The 23,087-nt window shown below is 39.0% G+C and overlaps 1 protein-coding gene across 3 annotated transcripts in view; it reads left to right on the top strand.

Annotated features, from left to right (window-relative positions):
- The window catches only part of DIP2B (DIP2 acetate--CoA ligase B (putative)), a 179,252-nt gene that overhangs the window by 145,350 nt on the left and 10,815 nt on the right, over positions 1-23,087 (top strand). For 2 of the 3 annotated variants that reach the window (XM_026717374.2, XM_087925170.1), the window contains 17 exons: positions 1,216-1,309; positions 1,745-1,864; positions 3,532-3,646; positions 4,644-4,783; positions 5,794-5,930; positions 7,206-7,286; positions 8,502-8,629; positions 10,854-10,968; positions 12,148-12,349; positions 12,701-12,813; positions 13,937-14,017; positions 16,193-16,316; positions 17,510-17,631; positions 19,006-19,117; positions 19,311-19,420; positions 20,404-20,534; positions 21,641-21,809. In XM_026717374.2, the coding sequence (XP_026573159.1) occupies positions 1,216-1,309; positions 1,745-1,864; positions 3,532-3,646; positions 4,644-4,783; positions 5,794-5,930; positions 7,206-7,286; positions 8,502-8,629; positions 10,854-10,968; positions 12,148-12,349; positions 12,701-12,813; positions 13,937-14,017; positions 16,193-16,316; positions 17,510-17,631; positions 19,006-19,117; positions 19,311-19,420; positions 20,404-20,534; positions 21,641-21,809 (2,094 nt within the window). The remainder of the gene's footprint in view (positions 1-1,215; positions 1,310-1,744; positions 1,865-3,531; positions 3,647-4,643; positions 4,784-5,793; positions 5,931-7,205; positions 7,287-8,501; positions 8,630-10,853; positions 10,969-12,147; positions 12,350-12,700; positions 12,814-13,936; positions 14,018-16,192; positions 16,317-17,509; positions 17,632-19,005; positions 19,118-19,310; positions 19,421-20,403; positions 20,535-21,640; positions 21,810-23,087) is intronic. The other variant, XM_026717375.2, reaches the window with a different exon arrangement.

Here is a 23,087-nt window from a genome sequence, read left to right as displayed (position 1 = left end):
TGGTGGTATGGCCAGAGAAGCCTCAGAAGGTCATAGCAAGCTTGTTTGGGGGCTGAAGGTGGCAATGAGCCCTGGATTTGCCCACTTCTAAGTTAGCCTCCCTTCCTCTGTAGTCTAAGTTAGAATAAGATGTTTCTATTCCTTGAGATATATTTCTTTCATTCTTTTGTTGTGTTTGCACTGTGATTTTTCTGTGAAACAATGCTCAGGGAAGGTTATCATACTTATAACCATGTAATAATAATAATAATGGAATGATCTGTAATGAAACATGAAATAGCTGCATCCCTAAAAGTCAATCTGGGCGAAGGCATTGTCTAAATAATAAAGTGTTCTGTGTAAAAGAAGGCTGATGGAGATTAGACTAGCCAAAGCCCATTTTAGGAATTTGGGAACTATACAGGTAAGGTAGTTCTTGGCTTACAACAGTTCATTTCATGACTGTTCAAAGTTATTATGTAGTTGAAAAAGTGACTTATGACCATTTTTCACACTTATGACCATTGCAGCATCCACATGGTCACGTGATGTACATTCAGATGCTTGACAATTGACTCACATTTATGACAATTGCAGTGTTTCAGAGTCATGTGGTCGCCTTTTGTGACCTTTTCTGACAAGCAAAGTCAATGAGGAAACCAGATTCATTTAACAACCGTGTTACCAATTTTAATGGCTGCAGTGATTCACTTAACAAAGGTGGTGAGAAAAGTCGTAAAATGGGGCAAAAGTCACTTAACAAATTTCTCATTTAACAACAGAAATTTTGGGCTCCATTGCCCTGTTGCAAGTAGAGAGTGTGCTGTAGTGTGGATTTTCACATAACTGGGTCCTGTGGGATTTGTGTCTACATCAAGTCAAGTCTGTTGAAATAGGGGGATTGTTTTCTGTATTTGATTGGTGCCAATCTAGACTATGGCTGCAAACTCTGAAGTAGAAAATGTCACACTACAGCATGCTTTACTGGGGCAACATGTGACATTTCAACAAACAAGTGCTGCGCATAGAGTAAAATTGTTTGGGGGTCCAGCAATTTTGAAATTGTTAACCAAATAATAAACTGAACCTTCTGATGATCAGGAAACATGGCTTCAAGTGAACCAATTGCATAAAAGCTTTCAGGGCTTGTGTGTTGTTGTTGTTTGTCTTCCTGGGTGAACTACTTTTTGATCTTTTGTTATTTTGGTAAAAATAGTATCGCTTTTTGTTTTTCAGAGTGTAATGAACAAGCTGCACACCATTAGCGTGCCCTATGCAGTGATGAAAACCTGCCCTCTTTCTTGGGCACAGAGGGTTCACACTCACAAAGGTACTGTAGATATTGAATTGCATGATTGATTATCTCTAGTATTTTTAGCACCTGCATAAACGAATGGGGCAGGTGATATTTAAGAACTCTCAAGAGAGCTCTAATCCTGTTCCAATTCTCTTATAGCCAGATGTTGGGGAGGGGAGGGGACTGTTGAGCTATGAAGTTAAAAGCATATTACTGGGACACATGATCCATCTGCACCACTGCTTTGGTTATTCCAGGTTGCTTACTTTTTTCACCAAATAGTCCTAGATCCTTTTGATAAACAAATGTCTTCTTCTCAAGTCTGCCTTGGTTCTAAAAAAGTATCCATATATTAAAGCTTTTCATTTATTTTTCAGATTTGGAGAACACCCTTGTGGATGGTTCTCATAAATATGCCTGTGTTTCTGTGTATTGATTTCTACTTTCTCTTCTGTTCTGGATTTGCAGCTAAAGTAGCTTTGGTGAAATGTCGAGATTTGCACTGGGCCATGATGGCTCACCGGGACCAAAGAGATGTCAGCTTAAGTTCCCTACGGATGCTGATCGTAACTGATGGTGCTAATCCCTGTGAGTAGGCCTTGATAATATTCCATGCTTGTTAAAACAGATTTTCTCCCTGAATTTCTCCAATGTTTATATGAGTGAGAGAGGATGGTGAAAGGGTTGGGCATTCACCATAGAACAGACTGTGTCATTTTTGAAAAGGTGTATTCATTTTTCATTCTCTATTCCTTTCAAACTACAAAAATAGAAAGGCAAAAATGTGTGTTAAACAGCTGTTTTCTTTTTTCACGAAGCTGATGTTCAGGCTAATGTTAGTCATACATTTTATGAATGAATGACAAACATTTAAAGAACATACACTTGCATCGAATGCTGAGATGCTGAATCTAAACTGGTAGTCCTTCAGTCTTTGATGAACAGTGCAAAGGTTTGGACTTGCACAGTTCATCAAAGACTGAAGGACTACCAGATTAGATTCAGCATCTCAGAGTTAGATGAGAACCTTCCTCTGATTCTGACTTTTGATTTCATGAAGGATTTCTAACCTACTTTTCCTGAGTGTTTGGGGCAGATGGTATTACTAAAAAGCCAACATCCAGAGCATTAATATATTTTAAGCAGTTTACGAGTAATAAATAGATGAGGTTTCTTTGTGTACAAAGCTCACTTTTCCTAGAAATAGGAGAGTGAAATGGTAGTCATCACTGTCCCTGAAGCAAGTTTTATTTTTCCTTGTCTTAAGAAAAGTTAAATGGTGTCATGCTGAATGGTATCAGCAAAGAGATAAAATAAATGATAGAGAGATCAAAGTACTTCTCAGCCTCAGATTGTGGATAGCTTGAATTCTACTTCCAATCCTTTATGAAACAATCACAGCTTATGCGGAATTCATATAAAAATTGTATCATTAAAGGGGAAAAGGTGGAAATATTTCTCTAAAAAGAATTTAAAAAACCAAGTAGCTTTCATGGGCCACCTAAGGGAAGGAAGCAGGAGGGCCAGCCTAACTGTGTTTGAATTGCGCATGAGAAATGATCCAAAGGTCTTTGAAAGAAATGAACAACAGATTTTCATGGGATTCCTGCTGCTCAGTGGGCTTAATGAATTGTCTGCCCAGATGGTGCTAGGAAGAAATGAGATTTGAATGAAGTTATGATTTCTGGATCAAGTGCAGGCAGGGATACTGCAGCAGGGAAATGTGTGTGTCGCTCTTTTCTGGACAGAATGCAATCTCTTGTTTGAAATTGTATTTTATGATTCAGAAAGAATCTGCAAAAGCTGTGCAAGCCATTATTCAGAATTGCATTCTATATTTGGGGTTAAAATTAGTTCTGCTAATTTCTTTTTGGATGCTGGGAAAAAAAATAAACAGGTGGGAGGTGATTTTGATTTTGCGTTGCATAATCTAGCATTGCAGTTTTATTTCTACAAGAGTTTATTAAGCTTTGTGCATGGTTGATTTACGGACAATCCCTCTGCAAATGATGATGTAAGATGCTCAAAGTTCAAGTCTACATTACAGCATTGTAATTAAATGAAGCAGTTTAATTTTAGAAAGAGGTACTCGATTACAGCAATTACACGTATGTGCAGTGCATTAAATCTTTTACCAAACAAATTACATTTAGAGGTCTTATAAATAGCAGTCATCATGGCTTTTAAAGAAGCTTTGTGTTCCTGTTATCAAGCCCTAATTCACTATTTTAAATAAGAATATAATTGCTTTCCAGGGTCTGTGTCCTCATGTGATGCTTTCCTGAGTCTATTCCAGAACTATGGGCTTAAACCAGAAGCAATATGTCCTTGTGCTACATCTCCTGAAGCAATGACAGTGGCTATCCGGAGGTAAAATTGGATCTCGTTTTTCCACAACATTTCCATTATCTGCTAAAGAGACACTATTAATTTACGTTTCATGTACTGTATCATTTCTTATCTGGCATTTCAGAAGCTAAAATTAGATTCATTTCTTGAACACCTACTTCACTATTAAGCAACTGCGATCTTCTCTTCATATGACAAATAGTTCAAAAGTTTATGATTAATACATCCATATTGAACATTGAGTGCAGAGACAAAAACATTCTGATGGAGAACAAAGTACAATGAATGAAAAATGAATGTATGATATTGCAGAATTATGTAAAAAATCTATAATGTTTTCTCTGTTTTGATATTTTTTATTTTACGCTGGCTTATATCATGTAGAATATATCAGGTTGGTTTTTTTTGGTGGGACGGGAGTCCAGTTATCCATATCCTGTGCAAGTTTGCTGCATACTGTAATTTAATTTAAAAATTATAATGGATATTTGTCACCTTGCATTTTGCTCACATAATTAATTTTCTCACAGTCTAGCAAGTGATAACGATTTTTTCTACCATTACATGAGAGCAAACATTCAATAGAATTGTGTTTCCTAAATTTATGCACAGGAGGCTCCTTAGCCATTATTCTCTGGCATTTACTGTGTCAGTTCCTTTCCAAATACTTGGTTCTGATGGGAATTGTAACACTCGGAGTAGAAAACCCTGAAAAATAATTTCAAAATGATGGAATCCAGCAGTGACCTCCTGCCTATTACCTTATGGTGCAGGGATAAAAATAAGTGAGATAAGTTCAACTTTTTTTTGCTGTAGGATTTCAAGCTCCAGCAAATGGATTTAATAGTGCCTTAAAATATGGAGCTGGGTGCAGAATTGGTTCCTTTGTTGCAACTTCTGTAAATTAATGGGAGTTACAAACTCAACCCAGTCTATGGTGAAACACCCATTTACTCATAGATTCTGATTCATCTTCATACAACTTTGCGGCCATAATGGCATCTGCCTTTCTTTCCAGACCTGGTGTTCCTGGGGCACCTTTGCCTGGAAGAGCTATCTTATCAATGAATGGTCTGAGCTATGGCGTCATTCGTGTAAATACAGAAGATAAGAATTCTGCTCTCACCATACAGGATGTTGGTCATGTTATGCCAGGTGGTAAGTGTCCTTGGAGTAGAAAGATAAGTTACATAGGCTCTCAGATTGCTTCCTTCAAGGTCCTGCTAAGATACAAGCTCCATTTGGGTCTCCCTGCCCCCAAACTGTTTGCACTCACAGAGTTTCCTTTTAAGCATTGCAATTGAAGTTTAAAAAATAGGCATCTAAGCTTGCCTTATTTCGTTTTCCCTTCCCATTCTTCTTGTGCCTTTGCATCTGTGTGCACAGGCTGTCTTTTGGAATATAATATTTAGATTGTAGATTTGAGTGCTCCCTTCTTTCTATTAATACGGTGTGTGCCATTTTAAGAGCCTTTTTGGTTGAAGAGTAAAGGAAATGTGTGCTTAGATTAAATATATAATAGGAGTAAAGCATCCATAATGCAAACCACAAAGCTTACTTTGCTACTGCTGGAGCCCCAGCTGCTAGGTATAATCCTTTGCTGTTGCACTCTTGAGCCTCTGCATGCTGACAACAGATCTCTTCATCTACTTGGATATTCAAGTCTTTTGAGGCTTATTTAATTCACTGAGTAAGAAAATGGGACATTGTGTTTGCCTAATCTTTCTTCTGCTTAGGGTTCATATTACCTTGCTTTTAGGGCCCTATTGGGCCTTCCCGCATGCTTGCAACTAATTCTCCCTCTCCGCCCCTCCCTCCTATCCTGTGTGCAGAAGTCTGAAAGCCAAAAAAAATATGCAGAGTAAGTGAAATAGCTTTTGCATGAACAGAATTCCGGAAACAGGCTTTTTCAGGAGGGGAAAAAAATGTCCAAGTGCTTTGTTTGACTCAAATGTTTTAAACAGCAAATACAATTATAGGCACTATAGTTAAATGTGCTGTTTGCTTTCTATGTAATAGGCAACTGTATTGTGTACTGAATCCTTGGAATACATTCAGCTGCCATTGTTATTCATTTCCTGTCTTCTTAAATATCTTCTGTATTTTCAGCTAAATTCTTGTCCTTGTGTCAGGTGAGGGCTTTCACAATAGCATGTGATTTGTTCTAGGAATGATGTGTATTGTGAAGCCGGATGGCTCCCCTCAGCTTTGCAAAACAGACGAGATTGGTGAAATCTGTGTTAGCGCCAGAACAGGGGGGATGATGTATTATGGGCTGAGTGGAGTAACCAAGAACACATTTGAGGTACAGTAATCAAATTGCATATTCTGGTTTGACTTGGATTATATCTGGTTTTGTTCAGTTAGCTATTTGGAACAGGTCCGTTGTATTGCTAATTTGCAGTGTTGAAACTGAATGTTGTTGAAAGTGAATATTTAAGAGCCATGGTGGCGCAGTGGTTAGAATGCAGTATTGCATGCTACTTCTGTCTGCAGTACTGCATGCAATTTGGCAGATCAAATCTCACCAGGCTCAAGGTTGACTCAGCCTTCCATCCTTCTGAGGTCGTCAAAATGAGAACCCAGATTGTTGGGGGCAATAGGCTGACTCTGTAAACCGCTTAAAGAGGGATGTAAAAGCACTGTGAGCTGGTCTAAGTGCTATTGCTATTTTCTGAAGCTGTCTTTGAGCTGAAAGTTCAAGTGTGCTATGTGTGCTCTCAACAGCTAAATTGTACCAGCCTAATTTTCACTAAGCAATAACTGGGGAGGCAAAGGGCTTTCAGGTTTCATATTAAGCAATGTCAGCGTGTCCGCTGATTTGTTTATAGTTAAAGTTAAAAATATTTTTATGATATGATAGCATACTATTAACCAGAAGTACTACTTAAAAATGGGCAAATTAATCATCCACCTGAATTGTGAGTTTTAAGTGTTAATCGTTTTGAAGCCAGTTTAGAATGGGTATACTGCTGGCGTTTTAACATGCTGGAAGGAAGTTTATTGAGCATAATATATTTTTACATAAGAATCTTTGTGATGTATTGTAAATTTTACATTTTTACATTGGGTGTCTATCCTGTGAAACTAATTAATTGCACAGTTGGGCACCATCAAAATATTAAGCATTTCTTAACAGCAGGAAATTTCTTGTTTCTGGTTAAGAAACAAAGAAATACAGTGGGAATAAATACAGGAGCTCCCTAATCTATGAACAGCAGTTCCTTAGTTCTCTGTTTACCTTGCTAATGCATTTCTGCTGGCAAGCCGTCCCTTTTTAATTTCTTCTGAAAATGAAGGTCCTGCGATTTAGGGTTCTGTTCAGGATAATTGTAGATACCCAAGGAGAGACCTTGTCTGAAATCCTTTCCTAGTTTCCAGTCTTTTTGTGCCTAACTGTGAAGTCTTTTTGTTTACTTGTTTGTTTTCAGGGTTTTTAGTCAGTTCTGGAAAACATCAGTGCTGTGATTGTTGATAAAGGTGCTGCAGTAAAAAGAACAGATTTTTTTCAGTTGTGTGTCTTTTTCCAGGCAGAAATGCTTTGGCTGTTCGATCATCAACAGCCTTTCTCTTCTTCCAGGTCTTCCCAGTGAATTCAGCTGGTTCTCCTGTGGGCGATGTGCCTTTTGTGCGATCTGGCTTGCTGGGGTTTGTTGGGCCTGTACGTTTCTATTATTATTATTATTATTATTATTATTATTATTATTATTATTGTTGTTGTTGTTGTTGTTGTTGTTGTTATTGTTGTTGTTGTTGTTGTTATTGTTATCATCTCTTTTATTCATTAAACATAAAACTCAGTCAACTGAACATTTAAAAATGTGTCACTGATATAATTGACTGGTGCTAATGGTCGATATGTGTGGCTGCCAGCATCCTAGATATCAACCAGGTATTTTCCTAACATGTATGAGTAGCACAGTTTTTTGCAATTCCACTGATGTTATTATTGGAAGCTGCAATTTCTTGATGTATTTTCTAAAATTCTTAGACATGGTACCAAGTGCCCCAATGACAACGGGTATCACTGTTACATGTTTCATCCATAATTGTGTAGTTTCCATGGCCAGGTTAGTGATTTTTCCCAGTTCTTTTGTAATTATTATGCATCAACCTTTAGGTTGATGTCAAGTTCTCTCTTATCCTTCACTTCTTTAGAGCCCAGAGGTACATTTCACAGTCTTTATCATCAACATATGCACAAAGTTATTCACTGCTTTGCACATCAATAGTCAGTGACATTTCAGAAGTTGAGCCTATGAAGCTGGCGTGCATAAACTGGAATGTGAATCCAACTTTAACTATTGACTATATACATATTGTTAACCGAGCAGAGTAGCTGATACATCGTAAGCTTTTGGTGACACTGCTAAGATTCTCCCTCGGGCTATCAGATATATAGGAGTTTTGGTGCACCTTTATTCCTTCATTATTTGTGCAGTAGCAGCCACAAGGAAGAAAAGTATTACCTGACCTCCCTTTCCACTGTATACAGAATATAGAAGCATTTCATATTTTGACTTAATACACATTCTGTGCTTTTAAATTGGAATGTCCTGATACATGATTTAGAAATTAGCCCAGTGCTACCATTTTTGCTTTTTTGTAGGGCAACTCATTACCACTCACTCATAAGCTTTTATAAACAGTCTCATGTTCTTTTGTCTAGATTTATTTTCTTGTATCTGTCATAAATAGTAAATGCTTTTAAAAAATGTTTTTAAATGTAGATATTTCTAAGGTGTGGAAGTGTGTGTAAGGTGGGAATTTACATTCCATCAAAGTTGGATGGTGGCTAAATTAAAAGACATTTTATAAAAGGGAAGGGAAGCATTTGACATTTGTGATAGGCATTTTTTTCTTTTTCTTTTTACAGGGCAGTCTGGTATTTGTGGTTGGAAAAATAGATGGGATGCTCATTGTTAGTGGACGCAGACATAACGCTGATGACATTGTGGCCACCGGATTGGCAGTTGAATCCCTAAAGACCGTTTACAGAGGAAGGTTAGTCTACATCTCTCTAAAAAATACTATGATTACTGATAGGCGACGGTTGGAATCAGGCTGTTCAAACAGTAATATTCTCCTATGAATCCAAAGCAATCTCTTGATCATCTAAATCAGGGGTCCCCAACCACTGGGCCGTGGACCGGTACCGGTCCGTGGATCATTTGGTACCGGGCCGCAAAGAAAATAAAAATAAAATAAAAATGGCGGCTTTCTTTGCCTTCGGTGAATGCTGCTGGGATCAGGGATCAAGGACACAAATGAAAGAAGGGGAGGGAGGAAGCAACCAAAGCCTGTCCTGCTCTCCAGCTCAGAGGCTTCGGTTTCCACCCGCCTCGTTCCTCTCTCAGTCGCTCTCTCGCTCCTCCACCAGCCCAGGAAGAAACTGCTTCAAAGAAGCCGGCAGGGTGGCTTTTCCTGTCGGCGCAGCTCCTCCGAAGCGCCTGTTCACCCCCACCCCGCCGCCCACAGTTCAGTCCAGTGCTCCGTTCTGCCTGCCTGCCTGCTTTCGTTTCTGGTTATTCTCAGCCAAAGCTACTCCGAAACAACCAGAAACGAAGGCAGGCAGGCAGACAGAATGGAGCACTGGATTGAACCGTGGGCGGTGGGTTGGGGGTCAACAGGCACTTCAGAGGAGCTGCGCCGACAGGAAAAGCCACCCTGCCGGCTTCTTTGAAGCAGTTTCTTCCTGGGCTGGTGGAGGAGCGAGAGAGCGACTAAGAGAGGAACGAGGCAGACACCTGAAGGATAAGGCTGAGGGAGAGAGGGAGACAACTGAGGGATGAGGCTGAGGGAGGCACGGCTGAGAGGCGGGGCTTCTCAGCCATCCTGCAGGGACTTGTCCTGAGCCTCCCTGAACTTGGTGGTTTGCTGGCAGACGTTTTATTACCCGACTAGGTAACAACATCAGATGTTATCTAGTCAGGTAATGAAGCATCTGCAAGCAAACCACCAAACTCGGACTCCTCCCCTCCCCTCCTTGAAAAAGTGTCTCCCCCCGCTGGTCCTTGAAAAGGTGTTTCTGCGTGAAACTGGTCCCTGGTACAAAAAAGGTTGGGGACCACTGATCTAAATGGCAGGTTCTTATCTTCTTCTGAGAGTAGGTTGGGTTTTCCTGAGGTAACCCTTCTTAACATCTTCCTGGCTCAATGTCTCCCATCCTGAAAAACAAGAAGCAAAGAAGATCTGCCATTTGCCATTCCAGAATGTCAGGCAACCCAGCAAAAACCGGGGAGGAGGGGCGGGCAGGGGGACCATTTTAAAATGTCTGTCTAGACTTGCAGAAGGATTAATAAGTAAATGAAGAACTGCACCTTCCTAGTAAAACATTCTCCCCAAACATTTGACAGAAATCATTTTATTTTTTTACCACCATGCCCTTCAAAAAAATGCAGCAGAAAAAGTCCAGTCCCAAAGAGAACAAAAAAGTCTCCAGCCTCTCTCCACCAGTAATCAGCACTCAGATAAGCATAGATTAACTCCAAGGTTAATTTCAGACCAACAATCAAGTAAGCAATACCCCAATCAAGAAGCTGCCAAAGAGCCATCAGTAAACAGCCCAACCAAAGAATCCTTGAGACTGCCCCCACCCACACAGACAGACAAGACATTAAAATGTAAACTGACAGCAAACAGCACTCCTTACTAGCACTGATGATGTTACCCAAGGCAGTTAGGATAATGAAATGTCTGCAAGAAAACAAGCAAACTCAGAGAGCACCAAGGACTCCTCAGAAAAAGACTTGCCCTTTTTATATAGAATAAACATAGGGCAGGATTCAGCCCCAGCATTGCTAAAGGGAATGGCTGCTACCTATAACCTCCCCATTTTCCCCCTCTTTGAATTTGCAGGAATTTGCAGGTTTAATAATTCTGGTACAGATAACAGATTTTTTTTTATTTTTATTTCATTAAAATATTAGTCCAAAATATGTGGCAATTAGTGTTGCAGGCTGCCATCTGTTTGACTGAAACAAAACCAAAAAAAAATCGTGCCAAGGATTTGTATAGCAAAAGTACCCTGCTCTCAATCATTTAAAAAAAAAATCCTGAGAATACATGAGAATTCATGTTCTTACTCTAACATGCTTTAACATTTGGTAATCTCATGCAGTTTTGATTTTCTGCATATCTCCCAGACACCATTTGGGATAAAGCTGGTGACACAACTCTATAGGGCAAAAGAGCCCGGCCTTACAGCCTCTCTTCTGTTTCTTTTTAGGATTGCTGTGTTCTCTGTGACTGTGTTTTATGATGAAAGGATTGTGGTGGTAGCTGAACAACGGCCTGATGCTTCTGAAGAAGATAGTTTTCAGTGGATGAGTCGTGTACTGCAGGTCAGACTAGCCTAGGATGACTTGTTTTCTCTCTCCTTTAATAGATGGGCAGTAGCCACCATTGACCTGTATGCTTTCATATACAACAGAGTCATTATCAGTGATGGGAGTGGAATTTTTAGGTCCTTATGAGACAGTCTCTCAAAATAGAATGCACCTCATCCTAACCATGACCCCATGTTCCTTAATTTCTCATTTCATGTGCTTTCGCACTTGTATTAAATCATAAGCTGGGCATATGGAAAGCTGTAAGTATCTGTTAATATGTTTTAGTCCGATTGCATATTATTATTTATATTATTCATTAATATTTCATGTTTCTAAACAGTCCATCTCCTTGAGGCCCTGGGCAGTGTACAATATTAACTGCAATTACAGGTAGTCCTCAACTTACAATCGTAGTTGAGCCCAGAATTACAGTTATAAATCATGTCAGTTGCTAAGCAGGTCATCAGGTGATTGTGCCCGATTTTACAATCTTTTTTTGCTGTGGCATCATGGTGGTTAAGCAAATGCCATGATCCTTCAGTGAACCCACTGCCCACAATCTGTCAAGCACCAGAGAAATCAAGAGATTCAGGCAGTTCCAATGAGTGCAAACATTTATTGCAAGCTTAAGCTCTGTACAAGAATCTGGCCAACTAATGATCAAAGGAAAGAGCTGGAGATAAGAGAGGCATTCAAGATGAGCTGGACTTGGATCTTTTTCAGGCACGCAGGGACTCATGACTTATAAAGCATTTGACTCCTCCCTTGAGCTCAGCCTGGTCACAATCTCCTACACAATCGGTGGTTTTTGCCATAAACTAGAAGTAAAGGCCAGTTTACAAAAAAACAGAAAACATTGTAAATCACGGTCACATGACCACCGAACATTGAAAACTCTTTAACATGAATGGGTTGCTGACTGCTCAAAATGCAGTTATCCTGTGACCGTGGGGTGTATGGCCATGAGAAGTTTGAATCTGGGCTGTAAGTACTTTTGGGGGGATTCATTATAACTTCAAGCAGTCACTAAGCGACTCGCCGTAAGTTGACTGCTTGTAAAGGCTTTTTTTTTAACAACTTATTTTTCAGTACTTGGTGAATTTGTCTACTTCTTTCTAGAGTTATCTAAGTAAAAATACAAATAGCTCTTCATAGTTCTAAAATGTCAACCTTTGCTTTCTTGGTTCTTAGGCAATTGACAGTATTCACCAAGTTGGAGTATATTGCCTCGCTCTTGTTCCAGCAAATACTTTGCCAAAAACTCCTCTAGGAGGGATTCATATATCTCAAACCAAACAGCACTTTCTGGAAGGGTCATTGCATCCATGTAACATTCTCATGTGCCCACACACGTGTGTAACCAATTTGCCAAAACCCAGGCAGAAACAACCAGGTAATTAGACAAAACTTCCTCTAAGTGGATTAGAAGTTCTTGGTGTTGGTGAAAATGTTTCTTGTCATAATGCAAAAGGAGTGGGGCCCTATTTTTATATCTCGGATAAGTAGCTGGGGGCACATCTTCACAGGGGCTGGTCGGTGGACAGGCTCTGAAGCTGTGCATCAGTCATGGCCCTGTTATTTTCAAGCTTTTTTTTTTTCTGATGCAAAGCTCATTTGAACTTAAATGCAGACACGTGATTGAAGCAGGAAAAAAATTCATGACACTTATGTTGTAATTTTTATTGGTGTATAATGCTGTTAACTGCCTTCTTTTCCTAAGTGTTTATATCTTGGTATGTGCCAGCAGGTGTTGGTCCTGCCTCTGTGATGGTGGGGAACCTGGTTGCAGGGAAGCGTATTGCACAGGCCTCTGGGAGGGATCTGGGACAGATAGAAGAGAATGACCTAGTGAGAAAAGTGAGTATCTCTGCCACGTTCTCCAGACTTCCTCTTGGCCCTTTTGTGAATGAGGAAGAATGATGGTTACATTTTATGTTGGGGAATGCATCTTCTCAAAGCTCAAAAAGTTGTGGGAAGAAGGGGAAGGTAAAGTTGGGTAAGACCAGAACCAATACCAGACTCTTAGCCTATGGGTCTGATTGTTTCTTTTCATTTTCCACAAAGGCATAGTAAACGGCATAGTAACAGTCTGAACGGTCACTTCCATGATCTTTTAAAGTAAAGCCAAGAGTAGCCTACTTCTCAAACAAAAATGCTATATTCCTGGCCATTGTTGCAAACATCATCATGGGCTTGTTTCTATGTGTGCTTTTCTCCTGCTCTTTAAATTCTTAAGAATCATTGATGTCATTCTCTTACTCACAAAAGGACACCTGCTTCTTTGCTTAGGCAAGTAGTCAATGGCTTTATGAATGTAAGGCAATACTATACCACACATGTCACTCAGTGGGTGTGAAAGAGATATGTATCATTGGACTGTGGCCCTGGACAGATGCAGCCAGCTCTTGCTCTTAAACTCCCTTCCACTGCTATTTGTTTTACATGCTATACTGGACCAGTAAGGAATAAGAGGCAAAGGCACAAGGTCTCAGGCATCCTGAGATTGGTTAAGTTAGGGTTCCACTGATGCTTGTCAGATAACTATTAAATATTGGTGTCAGGTGCTTCCACTGATTAGCCTGTCTCTAGAATTTTTGCTCATGTGGCTGAGTGGATTTTTCACATTGGCCAAACCATTGCTGTATTTCTCCACTTGCACTTCACAGAGATCATCATTCTAACCACACCAGCTCTCCAATTTAATCTTATGCTTTCAATAACATCTTGGTCCTCTTTGGAATTATTTTTAATCAACAGTGAGCTAAAAGTGAATATTAGCCCATCCATCTTAAGACTGCCTCTACAATAGGGGTGTCAAACCGGTGACCCGTGGGCTGGATGTGTCATGCGCAGGCCATATCCATCCCAGCTCCGCGAAGAGGGAAAAAAAAGGTCACGGGATGTCACATGATGGGAACGTGATGCCGCGACTTTGACACGCATGCTCTACAACTTACTGGTTTTTTTTTTCTTTTTGCAGCATCAGTTTCTGTCTGAGGTACTTCAGTGGAGAGCACAAGCAACTCCCGAGCACATGCTTTTCCTCCTTCTCAATGCCAAGGTAAAAATAAAAGTTTTGAATTTTCCCAACATTTGTGTGTTTTGAATTTCTGTGTCTTCTCACCCTGTACTCTTTAAAAACATTGCTGTTCTTCTGGGCTTGAGAATTGTTGTTTGTGGAGCTTGGTTGGTTGGTTTGGTTTCTGTTTGAGGGAATGTGTCTGTTTAGAAACATGGAGTTTCCTTTCTTACACCTAAACTACCTAAAGTTCAATTCAACCAATCAATTGGACTGTGTTTTTTGTGTTTGTTTCCCCCCCCCGCCACATTTACAGAATAGTTGTTGTACTATGTCTTGCTAATTATTCTTAATTACATAATTTGGAATCCCATTTGGATTTTAGCTGCAGTATATTTTTAGATTGATCATCATTTTACTGTTTTAATTAGTTTTCTCTTGACTCATATAACAAACTAAATAAGATAACCTTTATTGTCACTTTTTTTTCTGTGAACACACTGGCACACATTAAAAAATGAAATTCTGATGCCTGCTTTCAGAAGAATATTTCTATATCTATATATCCATACTCATACTTACACACACAGAAACACACACACATTAATCACAGTCCATTTTGAATACGTAGCAGAAAAAAGAGCCTTCAGGATTAACAAGGTTGAAAGCTATTACAGAATCTAGTTGTTCTGCTTTAGATACCACAAAGCTTCCTTCCAGAAGGTAACAAAAAAAACCCAATCATAGAGAGAGTTTGCAGCATCCCAGAGAATACTGCAGACCCTGGTCAAGCATCGCTTACATGCTGTGTCTTGGATAGAAGGAGGCGAACTTCCGATAATCTTTTCTGCCTTCCTCACCTTTCTCTGCATAGCTTTCCTTTGGAAGTATATTTTCTTCCGCAGGAAAATTGAAAATTGTTAAAATACTAGAAGATACAGAGGAATATATTTCAAGAAAACGATGCAATACAGTATAAATTAAGAGATGTTTGCTGATGTAAGGATATAGAAATAGCTTTAGCAAACCATACCAAGAACAAAACTAACACAGATTCTACCCTCACAGTGGAAATATAATGCTAGATGATGATGATGACGTGCCATCAAATCAGTGTCAACTCTTGGTGACCATGTAGCTACATTTTCTTCAGGACATTCTGTCCCCAAACTGGTCCCTCAGGTTTCTGCAGTGATGCAATGATTGCACATATATTGAGTCCATAAACCTTGCAGTTTATCATCTTCTCTTTCCTTCCACCTTTTCCAGCATTATAGACTTCTCTAGAGAGCTAGATCTTTACATAATGTGCCCAAAGTATGATCATTTAGGCTTAGTAATTTTACTTTGAGTGAGACCTGTAGATCTGTATTTACTATGAAGCCTTTGTTCGTTTTCTTGGTTATCTATGGTATTCTCAGGAGTGTCTTCCAACACCAAAGTTTGAAAACAGCAATACTCATTCCATCCAGATTTTTTAACATTCAGCTTTCACTTTGATAGACTGTTACAGGAAAAATAATTGCCTGCACAATTCATGCAATAGAAGAATATATTTTATACATATTCTAGATATTAACAGAAGCTCTCCAATGGCTAAATGTTGAGATAATCTTAAATAAAATGAGGATCTTGGAATTTTTTTAAAAAATGATCGTTGTTCTCCTTTTTACCATTATTCTCACTTTATGACAAGAAGGCTTTTATTATTTAAAAGACACAAGAAATTATATAATAAAGGCTGTTTAAGTAAATGTGGTTGCTCTAACTTTTCATATCAAATGTATTGGCTGAACTCAATTTTTATTATGGTCCTGTTTTTAAATCTCTTTTAAACATAGATAATGTTGCCTTCATTTTCATTCACATCCATTTAGCGTGGTGTAGGCTGGCATTACTTCCATTTGAAAATGGCATAAGGCTAAGAGACAGTAACTTTTTTCATGCAGATATTTGAGCAGGTGTTCAAATCCATGTTGCAAGTCTAATGTTTCCCTTTAAAACTCATGGGATTACTTTCATTTTAATTCTGATGTTATGAAGTACCCTTTTAACACGGGAGTGACAGCATACCCTGCAAAGCCACCAACCCTAATATTCCTTGAAAAATCATGTTTTGCCTTTGATTACTCAATAAAGCAGCTTGTCTTTGTTTCTGAAGCAATTTCTCCAAGCTCGGCAGACTTTCAGAGTTTGTTTGTTTTTATTCTCTGCAAGGGGGCTCCTGTCTGTACAGCAACTTGCCTACAGCTGCACAAGCGAGCGGAGCGAATTGCATCAATTCTGTATGAAAAGGGACACCTCAATGCTGGTGATAATGTGGTCCTGCTCTATCCTCCTGGTAAGGAAAATCGAGAGTCAGGAGGAGTTTATATGGGATTCCCTCCATGTTCTAAGCTGAAAACTTTCATGAGGCAGTGAACTATAGGAAATGTGTTGCAGCTATTAGAAATGAAGCATTTGATATGTCAAGTTGAAATTCAAGAACTGCAAAACAAATTAGAGTGGGAAATTGTTTAGATCAGAGGTCCCCAACCCCCATGCCGCAGCCCACTATCAGGCCTTGAGCCATTTGGAACCGAGCCATGGAAGTGGCAGATGAGCACATGTGTATGTCCATGCATCCCCACTCATACGAGCAGCAGGTGAGTGCATGTGTGCCCACCGCACACGCAAGAGGAGCTGCGCTACACTTGCCCAATGCTCACATAAAACCATCACCCGCCACCTGGAACGGGCCAAAAACAGGGTACCCAGAGGCCAAAAATGGAGTGCACAGAGGCATTGATAGGTGGCGGCGGCGATGGGCAGCGATGATCCCCACAGCCTGGAACAGCTGATCGGCAGTATTGTGGGAGGCCGATCCAACCACCAATCAGCTGCTTGTGCTAAATCAATCTGTGCTGAAACTGACCAGGCTGTTTGCTGTTTGCTGCAAGGAGGCACATTGTTGGGAGGCAGAGGCCGAAGGGTGGGGGCCAGTGGGTAGGCGACGCTTCAGCAATATTCGCTCTATTAAGACACACAGATACTTCCACCCACTTTTTTGGGTGGGGAAAGTGTGTCTTATAGTGTGAAAAATACGATAGTCCTAAGAATTCTCAAAACCTTTTGCTTCTTAATTTTTAGCTATATGTATATTCATATTCTATGTTGAAAATGTTCAGTGCTTGCTTGGACAAATAGCATTTAATGATTATGAATTCACTACAAAAACTCATTCCTCCTTTTTTTCTGGAATGTCCGTTTCCACTAAGAGCAAGGTTTTCCAAGTTTGTGTTTTGATTCACTGAAACAGTTTGTAAAGGAGACTCAAACCCAGAGACCCTTTTGAATGTTTCTTTTCTCCCTCTTTCACAGTGGCTTATTTGTCTTATTTTAATTTCGCTTTGTGCAGTCAAGTTCCTTCAGCTCCTCTTTGGCTTGCTGTCCTATTTGAAAACTTTGTCTTAGTGCTTTGACTCTTAAGAAGCTTTTGGCCCAAGCAAAAATAAACGGAGAAGGATGATATGACACTGTTTCTTGGTCTTTTAGGCATTGAACTCATTGCAGCATTTTACGGCTGCCTGTACGCTGGCTGTATCCCAGTGACTGTCCGGCCTCCACATGCTCAGAACCTCACTGCCACTTTGCCCACTGTGCGGATGATAGTAGATGTGAGTATAAGGGCTGAGCGTAAGCTTTTACTTCTACATCAGTAGTTCTTGCCCTTTGTTTTAGAATGGTTGATTATTGTGCATCAGCTGAAATAGTAATTATTCTGTGGGAAATGTGTTTTTCTGTTGTGATACAGGTAGTCCTCGGGTTATGATAGCCATTAGGACTGGAATTGTCCCTGCTAAGCGACAAGATTTTAAAGTGTAATATTGTGTGATTATTTCACTTAATAATGGCAGTGCCAGCAGTCCCAGTGTTGTTGATAAGTGAGGTCCATGCGGTTCATTAAGCGACTTGACTTCCTGTCTGCTTTCTCACTGATTTTACTTGTGGAAAGCCAGCAGGGAATATCAGGGGATACTGTGATGGCCTGAACTCTAGGCATTGTTTATAAACAACATTCAGCACCCTTGCAAAAGTTTGGAGAGTTGGTAACCTGAGGACCACCTAGTTATCATTGAGATACTAAAGAAATATTAATATTGCTGCCCTGTAATTCATGAATCATTAAATAACAGCAGTTAAGTTTCTTGTGTTCAAGTTAGAAGCTTTTTGCCTTCCCGATCCTCTTGGAAGGTTCATTTAGCCCTTAAAGCCACACATTAAGGGAAACATCGTTACATTTCATAGTATAGAATGATAATATTTTCTGCCTAATGATTTGATTTTCTTCCCTGTAACCCAAAGTTACAAAAGATACAAGGGATACTGGGATAAAAATCCAAATTGGATTTTCACTGAGTTTAGAATCTTTACTGAGTTCAAAGTCCTTACTGGACAAAAATGCTAAATTTGTTAAAAATCAAAAGAAATTCTTAAAATGTAAGGTAATAGAGAGGATACTAAAATGTGAAGTGCTAGTTATAGAGCATGGGTCCTCAATGACCAGGCCGCGGCCCACTGCTGGGCTGCGGCCTGTTCAGAACTGGGCCATGGAAGCGGTGGAAAAGCGCACATACACGCAGCTCCATTTGTGCAAGCAGTGGAACTCGTGTGCCTGCCACTCACACAAATGAAACTACATGTATGCTCGCCCACCACTCACACAGAACCATCCCCTCCCCTTCCCTCCCCGCCGGTCCACAAAAACAGAAAGGTTGGAGGCCACTACTATGCAATTCCAGATATTTCCTTGTGGATTGACTTAGTGTAAATTAGGCAAGTCTCAGTGTGACTCTTACACCTGCAGAGTGGGGCTAATATAAAGCTATGGTACAAGCTATGGAAAGCTTTAATATAAAGCTTTCGGTATGAAGAAGGCAAGAATGTGTGGAATATTTTAAATGCTAAAAACGCACTGTATAAATAATTAATGATGCTGCTGTCAAGAATGATAATCAGGTAATCAACTATACTTATCGAATGTATTGTAGGTGAGCAAGGCTGCCTGTATTCTCACAAATCAAATTCTGATGAGACTACTGAGATCCAGAGAGGCGGCGACTGCTGTTGATGTAAAAACCTGGCCAACCATCATTGATACAGGTGACAGACCTTGCTAAGCCATCAAACTCATTCCCAGGATTCCCAAGCAGTTATAATGCACATGCAAGCCATGAGCCAGCTCTGTTTTATTTAGAATTGTGTTACTTTGCTCTGTTGTAATTGTGGATATCATTCTAATGTTACTCCCCAGGCTAAATTCAACAACAATCACTTTCTTCTTTATATGTTCCAGATGATTTGCCCAGAAGGAGGCTACCTCAGGTCTATAAACCACCAACTTCAGAAATGTTGGCATACCTGGATTTTAGTGTTTCCACAACAGGGATGCTTACAGGAGTAAAGGTATAAGAGTGTTGGATGCCTGTATTATAGCTAGAGTTCCAAAATATTTCTAGTTGTTTGTTTATAAATAAAGAGGGCATCATATTTTTATCTGGGCATGAAAATAGTTGAATGGGTAACGTCAGATATTAGAAACTAATACGTGAGGGAGAGCAGAGTAATCTTGCTATGGCTTTGAATTTAAAAGGCACCTTAGTGGTTCCCATAGCTATGACTGTAGGACATGAAAGACAGTGGGGTAGCATATGATAGAACATCATTTCTCAGTGAACAATGCTCATGATCTTCTAATAAGCTGGATGGAATAAGAAACATCTTGGACTATCGAAGAAGGTGTGGCAGATATACAAGGCCAGAACAAGTTCCCTTCTGTGCTTAGGCTTCACTGTTATCAGTTCTTGGTTAACAGTGGGAACAGAAGTGTCAGCATATACTAGTCCTTCTTTTTGAAAAGTATTGGCTCATTCTTTGGCCTGTTCTCATGGTCATAGTGTAACCCCATCTAGGAGTAAAGATGAAAAGACCCTGGAGACTCCCATTAGCATAAACAAAATATTTGGAATATAAATTGGTGGACAGCAATAGCAATTAATATTTTTATGCTAATACTAAGGCATAATGTGCAAATCCAAGTTTAATTTCTTGTTTAGTTCATGCTATGGTTTCATTTGATCACATGGCTCCTGGCAGAATATGGAAGCATTTCTCTTTTTTTAAAACAAAAAGTTATATAGATAAATATGACAAAACAGAATGAATGATTTGAAAGAATTGATTCTGGGTTTTGCTGATGCAATAAAAAACCTACCATTTTCAATACTGACACCACATAATATATGACTACTCATATACTTACATATTAGTAATACTTTTTATCATATTCATATACTTGTTATCATGTTCTTCTGTTGTGCAACTGGGATTCAGTCTCTCCTCCTCCTCCTCCTCTTCCCCTTTCCCTTCCCCCCCACTTCTCCCCACAGATGTCCCATGCATCAGTCAGTGCCCTCTGCAGAGCCATAAAGCTCCAGTGTGAGCTCTACTCCACACGGCAAATTGCCATCTGTCTTGATCCTTATTGTGGGCTCGGCTTTGCACTTTGGTGTCTTTGTAGGTAAGAGTCAGGATGTAATTAGAACTGGTGGGTTTGCAGAAGATAAATCTTTGCTTGATATAAATTATATCATCTATCTTAATCCAGTGAAATGCCTGATTGTATGCCCTGTGGGGATTGGATATGAAATGAAATCTAATTCACATGGCAGAAATCTCAAGCAACACGCAGTTTCATTAACTACATGTCCAGTATTTTCCTGGTGATTATTAAAACATTGCAAGAGATTCTGCACTTTTTTTATATGATAATCCTATATACATGTATTGACATTCAGTCAATCAATCAAATCTTTATTACGGTCATAGACCAGCCTAAGGAAAATAGGCTGGTATTGATCTTTTTTTCCATGTCCTTGGGGAATCATTATATGATCCAGTCCAGTCCATGTCAATATCTGTCAGATGCTCTACTTCATTCTGCAGATTTAAACAAATGGGTGTGGAACCACATAAGACTTCCATCTCTCCCAAATGTGGGTGCAATTTGGTATATACATTTTTCAAATATTTAAGCATTTATGCTTGTTTTTGAAGTGATATTTTAAAGTGGTGAACATTAGAAATCACTAGTTGGGATTTATTTTCCTTAGAATATATTTCAGATTGGCAAATAACATTATTCTTCGGAGGGAAAATCCCAAGACTTTGGTGGATTTGCCTAATATTTCTAGTTGACTATGGATTCAATAACAAAATGTTTAATTCACTATGAATTGTTGTAAACAACAAATTTACAACACTTATTAAAACTAACTATTGAAATCACTTTTTTGTTAGCATGAGACATACAGTTGGGGAAACTATCAACAAATCAGAAATCGCTTGTCTCTTCTAGCAGGGCAAATAACTAACTCAGAAACAATACTGAAATCAGCTTGATGACAAGCTTCTTTGAGAGCATAGAATGATATACCTTTTAAATATCCCATATTCGTTACACAACTGTCTTTGACAGTGGTTTAGCGAAGGGGGGAAAAGTCACAATATGTGACACTGGCATGACAACGCGGGTTTGACATCTCTGAGTTTGAGGATGAGGATAATATTTTGGGCTGTCAGGTTAATAACATCCATCTATATTTGATCTGTGATCTTCTCTTGCAGTGTGTATTCTGGTCATCAATCCATTTTAATTCCTCCTATGGAGTTAGAATCCAATCTTTTCCTGTGGCTCTCCACTGTAAGCCAGTATAAAATACGGGATACCTTCTGTTCCTATTCTGTCATGGATATGTGTACCAAGGGGCTTGGGAATCAGGTGGAAGTATTAAAGGTAAGAATCCTCTTCCTCCTCCCCACCCCCCATCCTTTTAAATATATTTTACAAGATCTATTTTAGTATTCAGATTATTAGAACAGAATATTAGAGTCATACTGATCGTGAAATTCTTATAAATCAATATATACTTTTATCTGTAGCATTTTTAAACACTCTTTTCTAAATCAAAATATCAAATAAATTTATGCTTCTAATATTGATATCCTACTTGTAATTAATATTGATAAAATGTTCTCTATTTTTAACACTAAGTTATTTCAATTAGTTCTGGGTAAATATGGTATCAGAAGATACAATGTATTTAGATTTAGAGCAAAAAAAAATGGAAATACTTGTTAAAATTAAATTTGGCAACTCTTTTTGTTTTAGGATGAAATAATTGACTTTATCAGAGATGACAAATTATAGTTAACTTGTTAAATGCAAGGACATATGTGTGCATGTCCCCCTCATTTTGTGCTCTGTAGCCAAGAGATTGACATTTTATATCTGATCATGATTGTGAACAATCTGCATTTTTTTCTTTTCATCTGAGAAATTGTGCTTCGTTAAAAAAAAAAGCCAGAGTTTTGATATCTTGCTTTACAGAGAAAAGCTGCATGATCTAATTTCCTATATTGACATGAAAAAGGAAATTGCAGATTGATCCAAATTGACATTAGAACTCTTAAAGATCCATCTTCTTTCCTTATAAAAGGAGAAGAAAGGCAAACATGGAATCCCAGGGCTCTGGCAATAGCAGTGTTGCCCAACATAGTACGTTGTTAGATTTGGTTGGTGCAAAATTCTCTGCTGATTCTTCCACTTCCATTTCCCTCAGCAGTGGGGCTGTTGAAACTCCTGTCCAGTAGTTTGTTTATAGTTAAACATGCCATAAAATTCAAGACTTCTTCCACCCAAATTAACAATACAAGGAATTATACTTTTTGCTCTGGGTCCTGGTCAGAACTAGCACATGTTCTGTACTTGAACAAAATGTTACTTGTAAACAAATATGCTGTAATTGTTCTCTACCTATTAATGCTCATGGAAGAAACTGGAAGAGGTGTTCATATTAACCAAACTTAAGCATAGGTTAGCATTGTCGGTGAATTTGATCTGTATGTTCCGTTTTAGGTGTATGTTGATTTTCCTCCACAGGATTTTGCAAATTAATTGTATCTAACCCAGTACAGACTGTTATAATAGATAGTTAAATAGAAAATATAAGTAATTTCCTAAAATGAAATATAGTGCATATTATGTTTTTTAAAACTATGCTGGGTAGCAGCT

This window comes from Pseudonaja textilis, chromosome 2 (assembly GCF_049901715.1).
Source record: "Pseudonaja textilis isolate UNSWEBS1 chromosome 2, rPseTex1.2, whole genome shotgun sequence".
In the NCBI taxonomy this organism is placed as follows: domain Eukaryota; kingdom Metazoa; phylum Chordata; class Lepidosauria; order Squamata; family Elapidae; genus Pseudonaja; species Pseudonaja textilis.
Note: the sequence above shows the minus strand (reverse complement) of the source record. Positions and strands in the feature narration are given on the sequence as shown.